We start from the raw sequence: 24,502 nt of genomic DNA, 5'->3' as shown, positions 1-24,502 counted from the left end.
TAGGAGACGATTAAAGAAATGTACTCCTCTGTTTTCCTTCACTACCTTTGATTTTACCAGTGCCTCACCACTCCTGAAAGAAGGAGGTCTGGTCAGATTTTCACACATTTTCCTTGCTTGTTTCATTTGCCTACATCCGGTGTACCCAAAGAATAGAAGGAAATGCTTGTGGAAAATCCCTTACGATAAAAATAAAGTATTAAAAACAGCTTGAAATGAACAGCAAGAAAGCAAGATCCATTTATGCTGGGCACACATTATATTGCCTATCCAGAATGTGCTTTTGAATTAAAAACACAACACCACCTTACTGTTCAAAAGTTTCTCAGTATAATAAGATTATTTTTTTTTTTTATAAATAAAAAATAAATCTCTTGCTCATCAATGCTGCATTTATTTGATAAAAAAAACGATATTATGAAATGTTACAGTATGAACTATTATAATATATTATGACATATTTACAATATAAAAAAGTTTTTTTGTTGTTTTTTTTCTCTGTAATTTATTCCTATATTGGCAATGCCGAATTTTCAGCAGCCATTGCTCTTCGGTGTAAAACCATCCTTTGGAAATCATTGTAATGTGTTGATTTGGTGCTTTTTTTATTGTTAACAATATTGAAAAACGGTTGTGTTGTTTAACTTTTTATCTTAAGAGCACTGGCAATTTCTTTGCCTGTGTGCAAAAACAAATATTATTCATTTTGTCTAGATGAGATTTCCCCATTAACCACATCGGCTGTTTAAATGGCAGAGTTACAGATATAGTAGGATGCTGATCATATCCCAGAAGCCACTGGAGGGGCTCGGTGGGGTTTTAGCCACAGAACGTCAGCACTAGGGCTCCAAAGATCACAAAAAAACCAAGGGTTGGCGGAAATGAGCACCATATGATTTGTAGATAGGGAAAAAATATTGGGCCTTCAAGCGCAGTGAGGACATTTTTGCTTAATTTCACAGTATGTACACAGCAGATTATTTCATAGAAGCAAAGAACACATTATAGATGTGGTGGGTTTAAATCATAAATGAAGTTTTAATCAAACAAGATGTGTCTTTAAATGTTTACATTTAGCTAAAAAGTTGTCTTTTTTCAATAATGGTAGGTTCCATTGCGACAACTTAGGTCAGTGTGTCCATCCTTTCCCTCAAGGGAATTTTTTTTTTTTTTTTAGCAAAGCATTCAAGGTCTATTTAGAAGTCTAATAAGTTCTATTCAGAAATGGTCTAGCTAACTAACTAAATAAATAAAAGAAACTTATCTTAAGCAAATGTAGTAAAAGGTATGATAGGTACACTAATCTGTGCAAATCATATATTTATCTGGCTGCTTTGGATGAAACATTTATTAGTGCTTCCACTGATGCATATATGTAATATTTACCTCATGTCATAAAACTGACATTTCTGTTTCAAGGATTCTTATGAGAGCTTCCAGCATTTATTCTGTGAGTGATCACATTTGACTATGTTGTTATTGCAGGTTTTGTGTATAATGCTCAGTTTCAGATTCCATTTATGTGCTCAGCCATAATTTTCAGAAAAGCAGCCAAATACCAGGAAAGGTTTTGGCACCTGCAGTGTGGAGTTAAATCTGGTGATTTACAGTGGCTTTGATATCTGCCACGAAATCTCATTTTCCATTGTCTGTTTGTGCAGCTTGGTTGAAGTAGTTTTATCCTTGAGTCACTCTTGTTGATTGAAAAAGAAAGCAAGCTTAAAAAAAATGCTAGTATGGAAAATGAAATAAAAATATGTATGTATCATATGAATCACTCTATCATAAAATAACGAGGTCTATTTTATATTTATTCAGCCACAGTGGTCACTCAAATATTAGTACTGTAACTGAATGTGCAGCAGTTTTACAAACTGATACAATATTGTAATAAAGCTCCAGGCTGAGGGCCTATCCAGAGCACAGAATCACTTCAGCTGACCACATCAGACAAACAATCACGCTGTAAGTCTTTCCCTGACTGTGGCCTAACCACAGTTGGCCCTCTTTCCCTGTCCTTTTGTTCTGGCCCACAGATAAACAACTCCATCGATGGGGAAAGTTAAACTCTGCTCTGTTTTTCTTTCAACTGTAGCCCTTCAATTTTATTATTTTCTTTTTCAGTCATTCAATGTAAGGTACTTATTCTTGCAATCAAAATGTCTTTGTTGTTATTATTATATATGACACCATCACCATGTATTTCTTAATGTCTCTTTAGTTTAAGTTACAAAATGGCCTTTGATCTTCCTAAAATGTAATGCAGATGTTATGTAACACTATTGTACATATATATATATATATATATATATATATATATATAAATGGATGGAACTATTCCCTGGAGCTTTCTATCAACATCAATAGGTTAGCAGAGTGTTTTCCTTTGGAGTGCGGAGGGGGGAGTGCACAAATGGGCAGAAACAGGCCGCACGGTTCCCACACTATGATGCAATGAGTCAGTGGCAGGGGCAAAGAGATCCTCACAGATATACTGGAGTCTCAAATGAATAACAGACAGAAGAACAGAATAATGTCTCAGGATTATCTTCTTTCTCTTTCTGTGTTTCAGATGAAATGCCACATGCAGCTCAAGCCTCCACTATAGAAAAATAAGCCTGACACGTAACAACATTCAACTTCATGAGTTACAAAACATTTGTAAATAATTTGACAAACATTCACCCAAAGTTATGGATTTATGTGATTAGAAAATTTATAATAATAATGATTATTATTATTATTGTTATAGAACAAAAAAAAAAATACATTTCCTGCTATTTATTTGACTTTCACATTCTAGTCATCTAATCATTTAAACTTAATAAAGCAGAGCTATATTTGTTGAAATGTGGGACAAATTCAAAAAGGATGGCCTATACAAGCCCTTCAAGCAATGTGTCTAACAGCACTTGTCCTGTGTGTCTGAATAAGCCTGTCCACAACCTCTTACATTCAATTAGACAGAAACAAGTGTGCTTTGTTCAGCCTGTGCTAGTCTATTGGCTTCCTGTTCACAGTGAACACACATTCGATTCGACACAAACTCTTAAAAGTTTTTCATGCTCAAACCCTCACACCTTAAATGTTCTTGACCTGAATATCAAGCTTCAAGTCACACAGAGTGTATGTGGGTGGGAAAATCCAATCCTCCCCCAGTCCTCAAAAGTCTCTTTCTTATTGGTCTGTCTCTTATTGGTTCCTCCTTGACTACTGATGCTGAAAGTAGGAAGCAAGAAGCAGTAGAAAACATTAAATCAAGGGCCAGCTTTCTAACCCCCACTGGGAGCAAAACGGTGTTTGAGAGAAAACTCTGAGATAGCAAAAGAGAAAAACAGACCTATCATACATTTTATACACAGAGTAGCAGTCGTTTTCAAACATTCTTTTAACTTGGAGAATTTGTTCAAAGTTTGACATATTTTCCATCTTTATTTATTTAATGTAATTGAATTTTGTTTTGTTAATTTGTTTCAAAGGTTATTAGTGGTATAATTCATTAGCAACATTCTACAGTTTTAATTATTCACTTATTATATTTTGTGTGGCAATGACCACATGTTATCATTTCAACTTTGAAGCTTTCTACCTAACCTTGCCCGATAAATCAAATCGGATACTGACGTTTGTTTTCATGGCTATTATGAAATCAACGAACTATTTCCTGGGAGGCGAGGTGCCTGCTAGGAAAATATTTGTGTAGAAAGAGATAGTGGCTGTTCTCTAGATAAGCCAAGTTTCTGTGGCCTTTTCATTCCTGTAAGACTTAGAGAAAAGGACTAGGGGATCACATAAAGCCAAATAAATAATAGAAAGTTTGGCATCTGTTAATGATTCACCTATAAACAGAACTTATGCCCAGCAATAGAACATCTGGGTAAAGAAAGTGTAAATAAAATTAAGAACATTTGTAATATTTCCTGTTACAATTGGAATCTACCTAAATAAGTAATATGTTTGGGACGGGGTTATCATGTAGCTGCACCCAAATGAGATGAGCCTTAAAGGGGATATCGGATGCAAAATTCACTTTTTATTTCATTTTATTACATTTATTACATTATTTATATTTTATTTACAGGTATCTGCATATAAATGTGTCATATGTGTGGACACAACCACTCAACAATTATAAAAATCCATTCAATCCTTTTTTTATTCGCCCAAAAAAATCAACAGTCTAATAAATCAAGCCATTTGGATTTCTTGAACAATGTCATATTGTTCAAGCCCCGCCCACAGTCACTGACAGACTGTCCAGTATTAGCATATCTCCACCCTTAGCCAGTTGCACGCTGTCTGCCGTTTTCTCAGCACTCGAGCAGCTGTAGCGACAGCAATATCGCAAGTCTCGTAAACAATGCAGGTGTTTTGTTGGATGTAAAAGTGAACATAAGAGTCTTTCTCCTGACATCAGAGCCACTGAAGACGCCTTGTATTAGTTTTGTTTTTGATGGTATTGCGCCACCAAATACACTTAAATTTGTGTATAGCTGTGCAAATCATTTACCAGACTGCTTTCGGAATGAGGGACAATTCAAGGCAGGTTTTGCTGAAAAGTTAAAACTCAAAAGATGGATCAGTTCCCACTTTTTCATGGGAGTGAGGGGCGGGGTGAGCAGAGCTCATTAGCATTTAAAGAGACATGCACAAAAACGGATTGCTGTTTACAGAGCTGTTTTTGACACGGTTTAACAGTGTTGTTTTACATGACCATTGGGGAATTTTAATAAAAGTATGAGCAGACCGTTCATGAAGACTGTCATCAAATCAACTTGTGGAAAATGAGCATCCCCTTTTTAAAATTTGTTATAAAATGGGTCTCCTCATGAGGGCTGACATGTTGAGACATGATCAGCCGAACACTAATTAAAAAATGAATTAATCACAGCTGACTGTGAATAGCACATTTCTCACATGGTAACTTTTGATTTGTTACTCCTGCCATCATGACTTGATGTCAGTATCAAGTCCATCGATGGTTTAATTTAAGGCATCCAGGTAAAGCAACAATAATCATACCAAAACATTACTTATTTTAGTAACAGAACACTAAAATTAAGTCATGGAATATTAAAGAACTATTAAAATACAACTGTTAAAAAGATCAACCAGAGTTGTATTGTAGTAAAAGTCTAGTAACCATGTTTTTTTGTTTGTGTGTATTGATTACCATTTGTACAACCAGTTTCACTACAAATACCATGGTTTAACTATGGCAAGTGTAGCAAAACCATGGTTAATTTGTTGTTACCATGGTTTAACTATAGTAACCATGTTTTTTTTTTGGTAGTATTTGTAGTAAAACCTTGGCTAATTTTCATAAGGGATGAGCAGTAAGCCTGAATGAGCAATGTCTGTCACCTGCTTTTCTGATATTGCTCCAAAATCATTCTCTTTCCTGTTTCCTGTTTGTTAACACCAGTCTACCACAACGAATCCTTTAAAGGACAGAGGTGACCATCTGGTATGACTGTGACAGGAACAAAAATGACTTCATTAACTTACAACAGCAAATTCATATGCATTACGTAGTTGCATTTATTGACTATTTCAGGCAACAAAGCCACTAGGGGTTTTGCAACAGGGTGTTGCGGCAGATGGAATTTGGGTCATGTGTTTTAGTGTCTCTGTTAGGGATTTCTATATAAAACAGCTTTACTGGCAGAAATAGAGAAAGATAGGCCTAGCAGCAGTGCTGTTTATTTCAGCCGGTTACAGCAGCTGAGCACATCATATGTTCATCACTGTGTGGTGTGTAAGGCTGTACGTCACTAGTCCCCCTGACAGGGAAGATGGAGCACACGACTAATTAAGTGCAGTACACACTGACATGGATAAGCTTACAAGGGAAATCGATAAGGACTGTTTACATACCAGGCTTCCCAAAATCACTGTGATTTCCTAACACAGTGGAATGTGAGGAGAATGATTGATGGAAAACAAAATACTCCCTTAACAGCTGCTTTCCCCATTAAGAACACTCGACAGAAGAGCACAGAGTTTCTGAGCCTTGAGTGGTTGAAAAGATAAGATTGTCCTGATATTAATTTCACCGTAAAATGAAAATAATGTCTGTTTACTCATCCCTGTTTACATTACCATGCGCTAATGCTTTTGAAGAAAAGTCTTATGCTCATCAAATCTTCATTTATTTGCTCAGAAATACAGAACAAATAAAAATAATGTGAAATATTATTAAAATTTAGATTTTAATATATTTTTAAATGTAATTTATTCCGGTGTTGGCAAAATTGAATGTATTGCCCAAGAAAAAAATAAAATATTAATATAATATAAATAATATTATATATATATATATGTGTGTGTGTGTGTGTGTTACAAAACAGCAGTGCTGCTTCATATTTTTGAAGATGATTTTATTTTCTATAATACGTATTTAAAAAAAAACATGTTAGCTGTGTGAAACAAAAAAAGCAACTATTAGTTTATCTTTGTAAAATGTCAACAAGCTTAATTATTACAAGCTTAATTTTTTTTTCCTTAAGATTGATTTATGAATTAATTTCAGTTGCTGATGTGAGAAATGCCATTGCAATTCGATAACCTCTAATTTGTGGTTTTTAGATAAAAAAAAAAAAAATCAAAGCTCTCCATTGAAATTTCTTTAATGAGAGGATTTATGCAAATGTTTAGCTTTCAAGATCATTAATGATTACAACAGAAATTTAGCTGTATTTTTAAACAAACAACACAGTCTTCTTGTTTCTAATGCTTCGATTTTCACCTCATTAATGTTCCGGATCTGATGCGTTTGAACTAAACCTGCCGTGCCTCTATTTAAAGCCAGGAAAAGTGCTAGAGTGGACCGGAATCACTTAGCTGAAGTTAATTTAATCACCCCATGTAATGGTTCATTAATAAGCCTGCTGTTAAATATTACATAGCAGAAAAAAACGACATAGCAAAGGATGAGGAGTAATATGTACAGTATCTAAGGATTACTGTGTGCAGTTTTGTAGTCTACAACATTGTTTTTTTTTCCTGAAACACCACCAAAACACATCTACACACAGAAGCAGGTTTGAGACGCCACCTTCTGGGCAATTTAGATAAAAAATCTGGAGGAGTAGAAGCCTTTCCCATATAAACCTGACATCAGTACACTAAAATGAATAAACCAAAGCAAACAATCGTATTGCTCTAGAAGGATCAATTCGCAAAATCAGCTGCACTTTCACGGTTTAATGCTTTTATCCTCATAAGAGAGGTAACACTGCAGGTGTTTTTACAGACAGCATACAAAATTATATTTGTCGGTATATTGAAAAGTACAAGTAATAATTCATATTAATAATTTTAATAGAATAACAGCACAAGGGACAATGACAACTGCAACAAAAGTGGATCAAAAAAAAGTGACATTTGAAGTAAATAACTTTAAAGAATCAGGTAACAGAAACAAAATCAGCCAAAATTTCCATTCTACTGTACGTCAAAGGAAAAAAAAAACACTTACAGTAAGTGCTATTTGTTTTAAGCTTTATAAAATACATTAAAAAGCAGGGAGCATTTTTATTTCCTTCAAGGAAAAGTACTATAAAATAAGTTACAGTACAGTGAATTTGTCTAAACTGACTTTGTTCCCGTCTTCCAGCCTTAAGTAAGCGTAGACATCGAAATATCAGAAGTACATCGTACTGGAGTAAAAAGATGCTTTTTTCTTTTATAAAAACGTTATTTCCTCCTTTAAACAAGCAGGAAGAATTGCCAAGATGTCAATAATTACATAAAATATAAGTGTACGTGTTCATTAGTACTACTACACGCACACACACACACACACTCTCACAAGTCACAATCACACAAACAACCACACACACGCTTGTTTTGTACAGCTTTCTGTTGTTCGAATGTTGCATATCAAATAACTCGTAATCTTTGTGCTGAAATAACTACATTTTTGTTCTAATTACTTCATGGGCATGAATACAAAAATCAAAACAGACAGATTCTTCATATTTGATAGTGTGGCCTAGGGGGCGCTCACACGTCGTCGGCTGGCAGAGGCGGGATGTTGAATCTTGGTCTAGTAAAGAAAGCCATCTTCTCTCTGCAGCAGGAAAGATGAATACATTTAGCATTTTCTAGAAATGTCACGATAAGACCCTACGAGTCGAGTAAGAGAGAACTCACTTGAACGTCTGCACAGGGAGGGGCTCTTTGTGGCTCTGGCCCCTCATTTGCATAACCTCTTTTGAGGCCTTTCGCAACCTCCTCTCAGCAGCTTCCTCCTGCCTCTGCTCCTGTCTACTCTGCTTGGCCTGCCAGAGAGAAATGAGGGGAAAAAGAAATAAATTATCAATTATATTTGTGATTTTATAATGAATTTACAATTCACAAGGTCTTGTAAATCAGTGTTCCACCAACACAAAATAATTCATTAATATAAATAAATGGTAACGCATTGCAATATGTAAAGTGTGAACATACGGTAATTAAATATTAAATTCTTAAGATACTTTTGTTCATTATTAATTAATGTTCCCTCATAATAAAACTAAGAATAAATGTATACAGCTTCATCTTTAAAATATATGCGTTTCAAAATGTTGGGACCAGAAAGCTTAGTTAATTAGAGAAATTAATACTTTTATTTAGCAAAGATGCCTTAAATTGATCAAAATGGCAGTAAAAACATTTATATAGTTACACAAATTTTTTTTTTATTAAATAAATCAATAAAAATAAACCGTTTTCATCTTAGAAAATAAAAGGTAATGTTTCTTCAGCAGCAAATCAGCATATTAAAACTATTTCTGAAAGTAAATGAATTATTTGTTTATTATACAAAAAAAAAAAGTATTTAAAAATGTATTATTTTACAATATTGCCATTTTACTGTATTTTTGATTTTGGAAATGCAGCCTTGGTGAGCATAAGAGACTTCAAACCAAAAAAAAAAAAAAAATCTTACTGCCTCCAAACTTTTGAATGGTAACATTTTGCAGGAGATTAAATTTGTTACCATTACATATTAATTAATGTTAATTTATAATAAAAACACTATTGTTCATTGTTAATTTATATTAATGTTAAATGTATACAGTTTGAAATGTTAAAAATGCACATGTAGAAATTAACCTAGTTTAATAAATATTGTAAAAGTACTGTTCATTGTTGATAACTGATGCATATATGTTAGCCAAAGTGTTGCTAAATGAAAATACATGTAAAACTGTAAATGTGAATTTGGAAAGCGTCAGAGTGAATGGGCAGTACCTGTCTCTGGGCGTCACGGAGCAGGTTTCGGAAATGCTCATCCCGCAGGGCCCAGTGAGGAAGTTCCGCGGGGCCACGGGGGCCCTGCATGGGCTCCTCCAGCCGCAGTTTGAGCTCCCGCAGTGTGACCAGCTCCTCGCTCAGCTGCCTCTGTCGTGTACGGCAGGCCTGGAGGTCCAGCTCCAGGTCCAGAGAGGTACGTGTGGGCTGCTCAGCCAGAGAGGAGCGGTGAGACTGCTGCGTTCACGTAAAAAAGACACATAAGTACACTTCCAGACCAAAGGATGAATAATAAGAATGCGTGTTAAACATCATTCCAACCTGTTTATATCGCAGGGTTCGTCTCTCTAGAGTGTTTCTGATAAAGGGGGATTTCTTTGGTAGAGTAGAGCTATCACTGTCACTTCTATACAACTGTGAAGGAGGGAAAACATCATGTAAAGGTGGTTATTTATCATTTTAATTTATTTGGTTCAAATCATCTACTGAGTCAAATCATTTTTCATTTAACTGTTTAATTTTAATCTACTTGATTAAAGAATATTTTAAATTAAGCCACAACTTGTTTGACATATTATCACATAATGTAATAAAATATGCTATGGTTATTTAATATGATCATGGAACATATGATTACTGTGATTATAAAATGATTTAAGCTCTGTTTGAAGGCTTTGGACAGATCCCGCATCACTAATCCACACTAAGTGTGTGCAGTGTGTGTTTCTTCTTACCCTACAGACATACTGACTGCGCGCTCCAGGTGAAAACGTCTGAGATCTGACTATTGTGCTGCTGCGCATGAACGGCGAGCTGTGACCCCAGCGGCCCGTCCTCTCCTTCGGCCGCATTCTCATTGGCTCTGGAAGCACACCTTCTGTGTTGGTCGCCTTGTCCACCTATGGTGGGAAAAACAAAAACACAAAATAAACTTGTTTAATGATCTGTTTTTTTATATAGTTCATTGCTCTTCTTTTTTATTATTCAGCAGTGATACATTAAATTGATCAAAAGTGACTAAAGATTTAGACGTTGCAAAAAATGCTTAAGAAATTGCTTTTGTGTTTTAAATTAATTTAAAAAAAGTATCAAATGTAGTCAGCATTGATGATAATAATAAGAAGAAATTCTTGAGCATCAAAAAATAATCACCAAATATTAGAATGATTTTTACCGTATTTTACCGACTATAAGTCACACTTTTTTTTCATAGTTTGGCTGAAACTTAATTTGACATGAACCAAGAGAAAACATTACCGTCTCCAGCCGCGAGAGGGCGCTCTATGCTGCTCAGTTCTCCTGTAGTCTACACTGAAGACATAGAGCGCCCTCCGCGGCTGGAGACGGTAATGTTTTCTCTTGGTTCTAAATAAATGCGACTTATATGTTTTTTTCCTCGTGATGATGTATTTTTGGACTGAAACAACTTATACTTTGGTGCAACAGACAAACAGGGTGGTTCAATTAACAGCAGAAAGGTGTAGCTTGTATTTAAATAACTTCTTATTAAATCTGTAGGAGAATTCTTTCAGTTGCTATGACTTCTGTAACGCTTCACAATACCTTTACTATTGGATTTCTCTCTGCAGCCTGGAGACAGCGTTTCACAGAGTTCTGGCAGATACCTTCACCGCAAAGACTCTCAGGACAGGGAATGACAAACGCTGTACTGTTACTGCAGCCGCTGTCCACTGACTCAGCCTGCCAACTCCTAAATCACACACAAACTCTGAAACATCATCTGATAGAAGTGCTCTAACAGTCTAACAGAAGCTCAAAGGTTTACTGGTTTATAGGAAGACAATGAGTGTGTGGACCTCTCAGAAACTGCTTCTCCTTGCTCTTCCTTCCTCTCCAGCTCCTCTTCACTCCTCTGTAACTCTTTCTTCATCTCCTGCAAATGAGTCACCACAGACACCTGTTCAAAAATAGGAAAGAGAAAAAACCTTTTGATTTAGTTTTTCGATTTTGTTGTTAATTATTTTTAACTAAATATGCAGATACATCTAAAACCATTTTGTAGGTTGATTTCTCTTATAAAGTGTAAAAACTGCTTTAAACATTGTTCTGTTTGTTCACAAAATATAATATTCTATCTAATAATCTAATAATAAATAATATATAATAATTTATTATTAACACACACACACACACACATACATATATATATATATATATATATATATATATATATATATGTGTGTGTGTGTGTGTTAATAATAAATTATTAAAAAGTTTAGTATTATTATTAAATAATAAAAAAAAACAGTAAATTACAATATAATTGTTTCTGGTTGCTTTCATTTCTTTGCTTTAAAATTTGTCAGAAACCTGTGAGACTTTAAAGTCACAATGAAATCAAAATTGACTATTCTTATTTTTCAAGGAATATAGCAACATTTATTAAATTATTTATCTGTGCTAATGATTATTATTATTATTTTGTTTTTTTTATTCCTGTTTTTTTTTTGTTTTTTTACTATTCTTATCAAAAATTTGAGAAGATGGTTAGTGTATTATTGCATTTTGTGTAGGGCAGAATATTGAGGCAAAGACAGAACTAAAACATGGGATCAAATTCTCTGCATGCCAAATGCGTGAATTCAGATGAACAATTAATCGCTGATAATGCTTAAGCCAGAGGAAGTCTCCAGTGCTGTCATCTCACCTCCAGCGTCCCTTGCCCTTCATTCTCCTCTTCATCCATGATGCGGTTAGGTTGACTGTGGCATCTTTGCTCAGGCCTGTGGTTCTCTGTGTTGTGAATATGCACTTTAAGCCACTGGAAGATCATTTCAGTGCTGCCTGCACAGTCTGTCAGCGAGACGTGAGCAGAGCCCTGAGCCACAAATAGATACAGGTCAGTTCAGCATCTCATAGCTGACAAGCATCAACATATAAATGCTAAAGCTAAGGCAGAAAACATGCTTTAAATGCATATTTTTTTTTTATACATGCAGTAATTATACTATCTGCATAATAATGATTTGAGTGACTATTAGTCTAACCAGTAGCTCCTCCTGGGCAAGGGGTCCTACAGTGCAGAGGTTTAACTGTAATGCATGGGCCCCGGGGCCTCCAGCACTCAGGGGGATCCGGAAGCCCTCATTAAAGCTGAGAAGAGATTGAGGCTCCTGGGGCTTACAGCAGTAATATGTGCAGGGCTGGCTGGAGTCCACCGGGAGAACATGAACCTTCACAAATCTGAGAGAGACAAACACGTGTGCATAAACGGTTTCTGCAGAGGATATCACTGCAGTAGAGAAGGACGAGTGTATTCATGGAAAGCTGATGGGACTACTTACACTTTGCATCCATCTCTAACAGAGGCCTTGTTTAAACTTCTCATCTGAAGGACATGCAGCAGCAAAAACATGCCGTTCGAATCATATCTGTAAAAGATTAGTCAATAGTGATTTGGTAGATTATGATGAGGGAATAAGCGGCAGGTATGAGTATGAGAGGATGTGGTGCTTACAGAAGACCAATCTGAATCTGAACTGGATCTGAGGCTGGGACATCTTGAGTAAAACTGACTTCTTCGGATTCCTCCGTCCTACTGGTAAGAGACATTTTAGACATTTCTGAATAATTATAACACTAAAACCACTTCAACTGACTGCATTAATTGCCCATACAGAAAGTATAACACAGGCTTAAGATTGCCTAGTGTGAGCACCCCCTAATTATTCTCCCGCATCCCGCACACACAAATGTCGTCCCGCACCGCGCTCTGCTGCAAAGGGTCCCGTGATCGTGCAGGTCTCTACTCGGAAGATGCCTGTTATAATGTTATGATCAAGGCATAACTTGTTTTTGTACAACAAACTATAAAATATTTTCTATAAAAATTTTAATTTCCTGGCAGTAACACATAGCTTGTTTTGTAATTATTTAATGTAACAAGTTGAGATTTAGGCTACAATAAATATTTTAACTGCTACTATGTAAAAGGAACACTGCTGTATAAAGCACCTTATTTGTTTCAAGTGTTTGCAAACCAATTGTTATACAGCAGAAGGCCTACTTTTAAATGAAATAAAAGTGCATAACACACTACTTTTGAATGCAGACAAAAATGCCATTAATAGTGATTAAAAATTGTAATCGTAGCCCAGCACTACTGAAAATATAAGTTATTCTTGTGGTGGCAAAGCTGAATTTTCAGCAGTCATTACTCCAGTCTTCAGTGTCACACGATCCTTCTGAAATCAGTCTGTGCTGCTTAGTATTTTTGTGGACACTGTGGATTATTTATTTTTTTTCTCCAGATAATCAAAGCTTTGTAACAAGTCTTTCATTTCACTTCTAAACAATACATCTTTGCTAAATGCAAGTATAAATTCTTAAAAAAAAAAAAATCTTACCGACTTCAATCTTTTGAACAATATTCTATATTTCTGGTACAAGAAAAAATAATGCGTGATATTTAACACATTCTAAAAGTAGGTACAGGCCAGTGGGATGATTATGAAAATATTCTTTGTTAATTGATGATTTTTTTTTTTTTTTTAATGTCCAGTAATTGAGGGATTATGGAGATACAGCAAGTATTATTCTACAACGACAACTTAACAGTATTTTTCTTTTTATGATATATTCTTTCCTTTATAGTTTTGGAACAACATGAGTGAACTGAAGACAGAATTTATTTAGTTTTTGGTGAGCTATCAGTTCAAAGTCTTTATTGCAGAATTTTCTCTCACCTTCTGCTCCAGGCTTCAAACACCCCACTGTCTGTTGCCAAAACGTCTTCATTTACTCCTGCAGACACTCGTCTCGCTCTTCTGCTGGTCCTACTTGCACTTTTACAGCGCAGGGTCACTCCTACACACACACACACAACAGGAAATTCAATCTTTTTAATTAGAACAGTGTGATTCAATGTTTAACCTGTTAAATGTCACCCCGTCCCGTATACGGGATGCCTACGTTGACTATACTATATTACAATCAAATCTAATCTAATCTTGACAAACTATATATCGTTGGAAAGGTCTAAGACTCCCAAATATATATTTTACCAATATTTTTTGTTAAAAATTATGTAGGAAAAGTAATAGATTAATTTATGACAAAAGTGCACCCTCAGAAATCAAAAGGAGCTTTGACCTTTGTTTAAAAAAAAGACTTCCTCGTTAACTTTTTCTCTATCACATTTTAGAAATCATCAGAAGTTATATATCACTTGAAAACATAAAATCTCAAAATTCATCCTTTAAAACTCATTTTAAAATCAGAAATTGCATTACCATGTAAATGGCACATCAAAATCATGTTAGAAAATGTTTTCAGTCATGAATTATAAAAATTTTGGTTTGTATCATGCACATTCATGTCTATCTTCAAAAACCTGAGTGACAGTTATCAGGTTAAAGCTGTTTTTTTTTTTTTTACATTTGTAGTTCTAAAAATGTTACTTTTATTTCTAAACATTTTAAATGAACAATTATTACATCTTTTTTTGGTTTTCTATCATTAGAAAAGAACGTAAATGGCTTAACATGTCATTTAAGAAAAAAATGAATTAACTGCAATTAAATATTTTAAATCAACTGATAAGTCAAGTTGCAGTTTGCTATTCATCACCTGTGGAGCTGTGTGTTCCTTGGAGAGCTCCATCTCTCAGGGGGTGTGCAGTGGCTGGGATTCCCACTTCCCCTTCCCCAGGAAGAGTAGTGTGCTGCTGGGATTGAGTCTGATTCCGTAGTCCTTCAGCCAGCAGACCCCTGCTGGCCACCTCCATGTACTCCTCTGTCATTTGGGCCAGAGGGCAGTCCTGGGGGGCCGAGTGGTAGGTGGTGTCCATGGGGGAGCTGGGAGGGGAGAGCGAGGAGAGCGAGGACCGAGAAGAGAGAGAGGTGAGAGACTGTGGCGTGTCGTGGGACCGTTTTGGGCCGAAGGCTGAACCATCCCTACTGTGGGTCTCCAAGGGGAGAAGGTAGCGGAAAGATGGGTCCAGAACATCAGAGCTGCCTTCTGTTCGTTCATACTGGGGCAGGCCGTAGATGTCGGTGAAGCTGATGGAGCTGAGCGAACCACGGCTGGATGCCAAAGAGCCACGGCTCGAAGCTAAAGAGCCACGGCTACTGCTGGAGGACACCGTCAGATTACTGGCTGACAGGCTGCACACAGAGAGAGACCTGCTTAGACAGCCTCCATTTGTCTTTGTGTTTTCATCATCTTTTCATTAAGGCTTTCAATTGATGATATATTCATATTCAAAAATATATATTATTTGGTTGTTTAACAAACCAGTCCCAATAATCACATTTTATACTCTATCAACAATTGCCAGGGAAAAATGACAAATGATAATAAGAAAATCTTTAGAAAAGAGGCTTCAAAAGTCAAACGTTTATTTTTTTTGAACATAAGTATATTGTTTGCTTACAATCCAAATTAATCCAGTTTTTAAATAACGTTTTATAATCAATATAAATGTAGATTAATTTAATATTATTAAACAATGTATTAATAAAGTATGCTATGAATGTACTAATAAATATTATATATATATATATATATATATATATATATATATATATATATATATATATATATATATATATATATATATATATATATATATATTCTGAAATGTATACACCATCTCAAAGCAGAGTACATAAGCTTTCTATTTATGTATGGTTTGTTAGGACACTATTTGGCCGAGATGCAACTATTTAAAAAAATCTGGAATCTGAGGGTGCAAAAAAATCTAAATATCTGAAGTTCTTAGCAATGCATATTACTAATCAAAAATTTTGTTTTGATACATTTACTATTGCTACAAATCTACCCCAGCGGTTTAGGACTGGTTTTGTGGTACAGGGTTAGGTATGCATGTATGTATATCTGTATGAGGGCGTTCAGCTGGTGTGTGATGTACCTCTTCAGCTGAGAGTGTAGATAGGTGGTGATGCGGGTGGCTTCCTCAAGTTGCCTCATAAGTACATTCCTCTTCTCCTGCTGTAATATCCTACCCAACACACATTATCATAAAGAGTTACCACATTTAATACAGTCAGTTCGATTTAACTAACCATTAGATGTCTGATTGATATCAGAATTATAGACTGTAGATCACCAATTCAAACATTTAAAACAATAAAAACACTTTGAAATAAAAAAAAAATAAAATACAAATGCAGGACTGTTTGTTAATATGTTCAACTGTTCGTTCTGCAAAAGTGGGGATGATTTAAGCGCATCGTCTGCGAAAGACTATTGCAGTATAAGATTTATGTCATCTAATTTTCACCATCGTAAGAAAAAGCAATTTTTATCATTTTATGGCTCTTAATGTCACAAAAAGAAGTGGATCAATATCCATAACATGACAGAAAAACATGCAGGTGCGATATGGAAGCTGATATGTATACTGACGTAATATGGCAAAACAACCCCTATACGTCTCAGCTGAGGTCTAAGATCTAAGACGCTCACAATGAGCAGATCAGAGCTGGAACAAGGACATCTGCTTTGCTCAGTGGGGAGATGAGGGGTCCCTTATTTACCTCTGCGGGCATTTACAAAGCTTACTGAACTATTCTGTTAGCAAGATTTTCCGATAACAAATACACAAGTCTCCCACCATGTTTTGGGTAGAGGTATATTATGTTGACAGGACGTGCTTTTCTTTATTGCCATGCTATTGCAAATGTTCTTTTTTCACATTGATGTAACTTGGTCTGCAGAACCTGCCAAGTAGCCCTTCACAATTCCTCCGAATTCACAAACAGATACACTTGATCAGTTTTCTTTTAGAAGACTACACATGCTACAAAAAAACATCTACAAAATCTATCTAATGAGTCTATTCTATTCCGGTAGTGACTGTATATGAAGAAATAAAGCAGACCTCTGATTGGCTCCCTGACTCTGGACACTCTGGGCTTTCTGCACCTCCTCCTCCAGCCTGTGTTTCTCCTCCTGCAGCTGGAGCAGTGTGTCTGGGGAGTGCTGCTGCTGCTGCTGCTGGCTCAGTAGAGTGATCTCCTGGAGCAGGGCCTCCTTCTCCCGCAGCAGCAGCAGATAGTCCCAATCCCGATCGGCTTCTGCACGTCCAGACCAGCTCTCACTGTCCAGCTGAGCCAGCTGATGCTGAATACTGGACATCCTGAGAGACAAGGGATCAATTTGAATGTCTGTAAGCAGATACATGCGAGAGCAACTCAAATAAAAGACATGATGAAATGGTTGGGATCGCATATGCTACACATGATTTGTATTAAATAAATTCAATACTGATCATACTAATTTTTAAAAGTTTGAAGTCAGTAAGATTTTTTTTACTAAAAAAAAATAAATAAAAAAATGTATTCAACAAGGATGCATTCAATTTGATCAAAAATGACTTTTTTTTTTAATAAACGCTGCTCTTTTTTTCAATAAACGCTGCTCTTTTTTTTCAATAAACACTGCTCTTTTGAACCTTCTATTCATCAGAATCCTGAAAAAGTATTAAAATTCAATATTAAAAAACAATATTAAGCACCACAACTGATTTATAAAATAATAATAAATTAATAAAAGTTTCTGGAGCAGCAAATCTGCATATTAGAATGATTTCTGAAGGATCGCGTGACACTAAAAATATTTTAATATATATTGTAAAAATATATAAAAGTTCGCAGTATTACTTTTGGGTTGGATCTTTGGGGAAAAAAATTCTAAACTGAAATTTTTATTTATAGTAAAATTAATAATGTTATAATGGAATACAGGAACAACTGCGTGAAAATAATGTAAATTTGTGAATATGTATGTGTGTGAGGGTGTAAAAATGATGGCAAAAAAATTAAAGAACAGACAGAGACTGCAGCTTTATGTTTGATGTGAGAAATTGTGTTTCTGCACTTTTGGAGTACAGATATTGTGACTCAGGCAAAGAGCATGCAAGTTTCCAAAGCTTTCTCCTCTCTCAACTCACTCTCTTTACCCCTTTCCCCCCTCACTTCCTCTCTCTCTCTTTCTCTCTCTCTCTTTTTCTCTCTCTCTTTCTCTCTCTCTCTCTCTCTGAGGTCATACCTCACACTTTATGGCCAGCTCTGTTTCCATGGAAACATGCATCTTGTAAAAAGGTTTGCATGAAGCCACTGTTACAGCACAGAGGCCAAAAGCTACAGCATCAGTTCCTCCTCAAAGGAGGAATTGGGAGGCGTGATACTATTTTCTCCTTCATATTGGGAGGCGTGATACTATTTTCATAGTGATCTGAATCATCTTTTACACGGTAGATAAAAATGGGTGGAGATTCATATAATAACATTATGTTCTATGCATATTTAGTAAGCACAATGTCATATAGATACTGGCCAGTATCTGACCACCTGGCATCTGTCAGAACACCCCTTTACAATGCCATATGGCAACAACAACCTCTGACCATATATTTCCGCGACTGCATAAAAATGCTACAGTGACCACCAACTTTATTTTGGCAGCCCGGGTTCAGGAAAAAAAGATTTGCATTAATTTTTTTTCCCCTTTGGGATTTAAAGAAATTCCTCTAAATGTTCCAAACCAAAACAACCAACTCCAAGATGAATCACATCATTATAAAATTATAATATATTAAAATGAAAGAAAAAATGTTGAAGACTGTGTGCTTAACATTGTGATACATTACACAGTCCATGATGCACTGCAAATGTATAATAAATGTAAAAAACTTTTTTTTTTTTAATGATGCAGAAACCACAGTGAATTTTGAATTCTGTACATACTGTATAGTCATTTGTACATACATACTTTTAACAACCTGAGAGCTTATGGTAGGTCTGTTTATAGGTTATTCATAAAAATAATTTCAAAAAAATTAATTACTGTTATGCAGCATGCGATATGTCTGTTGTTTCTAACAGTTATGCAGTGCATATTTGCAAATCCACTTACTTTTTCTTAGCCTCTTCATACTGCCAACTGAGTTTGACTCTGTCTGCAAGCAGCGATGGGTCCTGGGTGCCAAACTGTAAGAGAGAAAACTAAGTGGACTCAGCATGATAATTGTAAATGTATTTCTGTGATGACACAAATTTTTAATTTCAAATATAAAATAACGTAAACTTCAGTTGTAAAACAATGACAACAGCAAAATCCTGACAAACCTCTCCCATCAGATCAGTCTGGCAGCCAGTGTCTGTGTACTGTTGCACACTACAGGTTTCTGCACTGTTGGCCACCTCATTAATGGAGTCACAGAAGTTCAGCGTCAGCTTGGCCAGGCTCTGAGCACAACAAAAGAATAACAAATTAAAGAGATATTCATAACAGGAAGTGATCACTTGTGGCCACAAGATGGCAGCACCTCTTAAAATAAAAGATATTTGAGAGGGAGCTGAAGGTGATGGGACATATCAATGTCTATCCAGTGAGGATTGATGCATTTAGTACAGCTGAACTAAAACCATACTAACTAAAGACCATAATCATAAGGAAACCTTTGCTACTTGAAATAAACTCAATTTTAACTGAAATAAAATTATATATATATATATATATATATATATATATATATATATATATATATATATATATATATATATATATATATATATATATATATATATATATATATAGCAACATTTCTCATTTTCATTTAATTTAATTTGATGAATTCACATAAACTAAAACTTCAACAAAAATATAAAAAATTATATAGAAATATATTTTAAAAAACAATTATAATAAATGGGACAATTTTTTTTAATAAAGCTTAAATTAAAATTATAAATTGAAAAATAAAAATACAACAGAATCTCAGTGAAACCAAAATGAAAACACTGACATGAAATTCTGTCTGCAATAAATTTTACTTCTGTAACAACAATTCTGAGTGAATCTTCTAAATCATTGACACTACATGTTGTGTTAACTTGTTACTTTGCCATTAAATTCTAGAAAACAAATATAAGAATACTATATATATATATATATATATATATATATATATATATATATATATATATATATATAAAACCCCAAATAAAATTCGAAATTGAAAAATACAATAGAATCTCAGTGAAACCAAAATAACACTGACATTAATTTCTATATATATATATATGTGTGTGTGTGTGTGTGTGTGTGTGTGTGTGTGTATATATATATATATATATATATATACACACACACACACACACACACACAGAGACACACAGACACACACAAATCTATGGAGATGATGGACTTGGGTCTGTCTAACCTGGATGAGGTCCTGCCTCTCTTTCTCGCCGGTGCTGATGGCCTTTTTAATGCTGCGCAGCTCGCTGAAGATGGCCTGTGCTTCATCTAATTTGTAATTGGTCTGACTGCTGGACATCTTCCGATCAATTCTGCTCAAGACAACACACAAGGAAAAAACATCAGCATGTTGTTAATCTGCTGACATGAATTGCTAATGGGCCACAGTGAGCAGAAAAGAACAGAACAGAAAATACAAATACACAGATTTCTTTCTTACACAAAATAATGCATTGGAGCTCTAGAAGATCAAATCAAGCACTAGACATATGCCATCATTTCTGGTGACTCGCTGTTAGACACAATTTGTTGTAGCGCGGATGAGTCTAAACGTAGACTGAAATTGTGTTCTATTCTGCATGCACCAGGATATGTATGCTCATAAACATATATATATGGTTTAAAGAATCCTCATGCTGCTGAGCTAATTATAAAGAATTAAACTAGCAATGACATCAGAGTTTATTTACGCCAAACAGGGCGTTACACCACCAGAGCCAATCCAACCTCACTGCTCGACAAAAAAGTTAATATACCACCATCTAAGTCATACAGTATTGTGTGAGAATTTAAAAGAGAGAGGAAAAACAAAATCAGTCAGAGATAGATGGCAGTGGTAGATGAGATCTTCGATTTATTAAAAGTTGCCTAGTGTCTAACAGACTGGTTAACCATTTATCTGTCTTGGAATAATATTGTTTTAACTTAAACCAGCTTCTAGTCTCAAAGGCATAATAATTAGGCAAGTGAAACTGGAGAGCACCGCACTAAAACCCTCCCGTCGGGGAATGTCTGCCTTCCAATGCACCAAAGCACTGTGGGATATATATCCTCCAGAGTGTAATGCCTGAAATGTTGGGCAGAGAAACAGGATGCCATTCTAGAAACAGAAACAACCAGCTAAACTAGCTTAAAAAAATGTCTTAAGGTTATAAAAATGCCTTTCAATGCCTCATTGTACATCAGTTTGCACAGGAAAGCATTATGAAATACTTTGTCTCTCAATAAACTATTGAACAGAAAAAACAATAACATCTTCAGCTTTCATACAGATGATAATGGACATGAAATGATGAGAAATGAAACATATGACATTGAAAGTGTTGAATATGATGGTTATATTAACAGGAGTGTGTCTCTGGCATACAGCCTGAGCTCCTGCCATAAGCCACTTCCTGCAGGCCACCCTCCTCCAAAAGCAGGTACTGTCAGCCTGCCTGCCCTGCCTCTTCCTCTCCTCCTCTCCGCACAAGCAGGGCTTTGTTTACCCCCTTCAAACCTCCAACCTTACTACGGACATCTGCCCACCCCGCCCACCCCATCCACCCCAATAGTGGTGACACAGAACAGACATGCCGACTGCTAGTTTGTAAGATGTAGAATGAGAAAAAGAAGGATGAAAGGGAAGGGATAATGTGAACTTATCAATACCATCCAAATTTACGTTTAATATGTTTCCCTGCAGATATGTGAAGACATTTCTTATAAAGTGGGTATTAAATTAAGATTATTCTCTCATCTACACTCATGTTAGGTTTTAGTATAAACTGAAAAAATGTGGTTACCTAAAGTCATAAGATACATGGTGTACTGTTTAAGGGAATATGCTCATCTTTATTAATTAAACAGTTCTGCTTTGAGTAATCAGCTTCACCAATTAAGTTTAACCAATGTAGTGTGCTTATTAGGAACTATAAGTTATACAAGGGATAGTTCACCAAATAAATTATTTATTCACCCTCATGCTGTTCCAAACCTGTAGGAATTTCCTTCTTCTGTTGAACACAAAATTATTTTTTGAAGAATGCTGGTAACCAAACAGTTCTTGGTAGCCATTGACTTCCATAGTGTTTTTTTCTGTACTCGAGAAGTAAAGGGCGACCAGCAACTGTTTGAGTAAATAAAAAGTTATAAAATATTGTTATTTTTGAGTGAACTATTCCTTTAATAGCCATTCTATAATATATATAGTATAGTGTGTATATATTATACACAAAAGTTTAGGGACAGAATTTTTTTTATGTTTTTTTTTTTTTTAATGATTTTAAAGCTTAAAAAAAAAGCTTAATTTATTTGATAAAAAATACAGTAAAATTTCAAAAATATTTCGGAATAGTATTGCAATTTAACTGTTCTCTATTTCTAGAATACATTTTTATTTACAAATGTAATTTATTTCTGCCGTGGCAAAGCTGAATTCTCAGTGTCACATGACCCTTCAGAAATGAACCTAATTTTCTGCATTGGTTTCTTATTATTATCAACGTTGAAAAGAGTTGAGCGGCTTAATTCTTTTGTGGAAATCTTGATACATTTTTTATGGATTCTTTGACATTTAAAAAAGTGAACCAAAGAGTAGTGTTCTATCTAAGAGATAAGGGCCCTCTCTGGGATGCAGGAAGCAGAGAGGAATTTGCTGCCAGATATCTTTGTGTTTTTCAAAATGCTTTCAAGCACTTTTTGCCCCCTCCTCGTCTCTTCCCACCCCTCCTCTCTCTCTCTCTCTCTCTCTCTCTCTCTACTCCAGACTCTCTTTTCCTGCCTTGGCAACCCACAGTCAACTGGTGCATCCTCTTCCTGAGGTGGAGTCTCCTTTTCCAGACACACACACACAAAAAGTTTTTTGTGGGTTTAGGTAAAATTCCCCACACACATTCCTGGACCATAAATTCATGAAAAATGCTACACAAACATTACAGAACAGCCAACAAACAGCTCCACTGGTTATTTAAAACACAGCACCCTAAATACTATTCTGTTCTATTTTAGCATTGAAAACAGTATGAGAACATTACATTTAGTCAGACATGAAGTAGGTTATTGAATCAGATTTTCTTTTGGAGTTTGGTATCTGGTAACTGTTTGGTTTCTGCTCCACTGAACTGAATAATACTGAAAATTGGGCTGAAATTAGCCCTGAATGCACTAGAAGATAGACTGCTATACTAACTATAAAGACCACTTTGTCTAAATGAAGAACTCAAAAGCAAAATATTACTGGAGTGCTAGCAAAACAGCTAATGGGTAGGGTTTGTTTGAAACTGCCAACCCAAATTAACAAACTACAATAGAACGAATATATTGTAAATGTATATTGAAAAAATTATTTTCAAACGTAATTTCTTCCTGTGATGGCAAAGCTGAAATTTTCAGTGTGGAACAATCCTTTAGAAATCATTCCAAATGCTAATTTAGAAACATTTGCCATTATTATCACTGTTGAAACAGTTCTGCTGATTAACATATGAGTGTGGTGATTTGAGCAATAGAAAAGACTAGTGATGAAATACAGAGTGACATCATAAGCTGCGTCTCATTTGATGTGCACTTACTGAACCTGTCCAAGGAGCAAAGTTTGTGGACACTTGGAAAAGTTTCAGTTAAAAGACAACTACCCTACCAGAAACATGAATAAACAGGAAACAGAAGACAAAGCAGGAAACTAAACTAAAAGACAGGGTGGGGTCATGTATCATAAATCACGAAAAAGATTGGGGGCAGGAAGAAATAATAACATTTTACAATATTTATGCATGAAACAAAATATGAGTGGTTGTCAGGGTGTTCCAAAGTAAAAAAAAAATATATATATATATATGCACTCTATTACATTCTTTTCCCTTTTCACCTTCTAGTTGTAATCTACCAGACAAAAATCATAACCCTAACCACTAACCCTAAATACGGCCTGATAGTGATGCTTGCCATAACAAACGCTACTAATTTCATACTAATTTGTAAACTACACGTGCTGTGTGTGCGGCAGAGTTCAACTCAGTTTAACTCACTCCTGTAGGGTCTCCATTCCCATTTCCTTGTACTGCAGCTCCTGTCTCATCTGTGCCAGTTCCTGTTTGAGTCTGGAGAGCTGTGGACACAAGAGCCACTCAGTCAATACACATCAAAACAAACTGCGGGATTCCCTTCAGAGCCACCACTGCAAAACAAGATTAAGTCATCAGCATAGATATGTATAATCTTTCCCGACCCGCCCAACATAGACAGAAACGTA

The 24,502-nt window shown here is 35.4% G+C and overlaps 1 protein-coding gene across 6 annotated transcripts in view; it reads right to left on the bottom strand.

Moving 5' to 3' along the window:
* Positions 1 to 7,304: 7,304 nt before the first annotated feature.
* The window catches only part of LOC128015604 (protein WWC3), a 39,287-nt gene continuing 22,089 nt past the window's right edge, over positions 7,305 to 24,502 (bottom strand). Inside the window, exons 5-23 of one of the 6 annotated variants that reach the window (XM_052599584.1) lie at positions 24,279 to 24,358; positions 20,453 to 20,582; positions 19,356 to 19,475; positions 19,144 to 19,232; positions 17,108 to 17,365; positions 16,136 to 16,225; positions 14,833 to 15,368; positions 13,950 to 14,070; positions 12,722 to 12,802; positions 12,549 to 12,635; positions 12,252 to 12,447; positions 11,912 to 12,082; positions 11,061 to 11,161; positions 10,807 to 10,954; positions 9,978 to 10,142; positions 9,565 to 9,657; positions 9,244 to 9,480; positions 8,158 to 8,285; positions 7,305 to 8,074 (exon numbers count right to left, since the gene is read on the bottom strand). In XM_052599584.1, the coding sequence (XP_052455544.1) occupies positions 8,008 to 8,074; positions 8,158 to 8,285; positions 9,244 to 9,480; positions 9,565 to 9,657; positions 9,978 to 10,142; positions 10,807 to 10,954; positions 11,061 to 11,161; positions 11,912 to 12,082; positions 12,252 to 12,447; positions 12,549 to 12,635; positions 12,722 to 12,802; positions 13,950 to 14,070; positions 14,833 to 15,368; positions 16,136 to 16,225; positions 17,108 to 17,365; positions 19,144 to 19,232; positions 19,356 to 19,475; positions 20,453 to 20,582; positions 24,279 to 24,358 (2,898 nt within the window). In that variant the 3' untranslated portion in view covers positions 7,305 to 8,007. The remainder of the gene's footprint in view (positions 8,075 to 8,157; positions 8,286 to 9,243; positions 9,481 to 9,564; positions 9,658 to 9,977; positions 10,143 to 10,806; positions 10,955 to 11,060; positions 11,162 to 11,911; positions 12,083 to 12,251; positions 12,448 to 12,548; positions 12,636 to 12,721; positions 12,803 to 13,949; positions 14,071 to 14,832; positions 15,369 to 16,135; positions 16,226 to 17,107; positions 17,366 to 19,143; positions 19,233 to 19,355; positions 19,476 to 20,452; positions 20,583 to 24,278; positions 24,359 to 24,502) is intronic. The other 5 variants (XM_052599586.1, XM_052599590.1, XM_052599585.1 and 2 more) reach the window with 5 other exon arrangements.

Source organism: Carassius gibelio, chromosome A6 (genome assembly GCF_023724105.1).
Source record: "Carassius gibelio isolate Cgi1373 ecotype wild population from Czech Republic chromosome A6, carGib1.2-hapl.c, whole genome shotgun sequence".
NCBI classification, from domain to species: domain Eukaryota; kingdom Metazoa; phylum Chordata; class Actinopteri; order Cypriniformes; family Cyprinidae; genus Carassius; species Carassius gibelio.
This window is presented reverse-complemented; position numbering and strand designations above follow the sequence as displayed.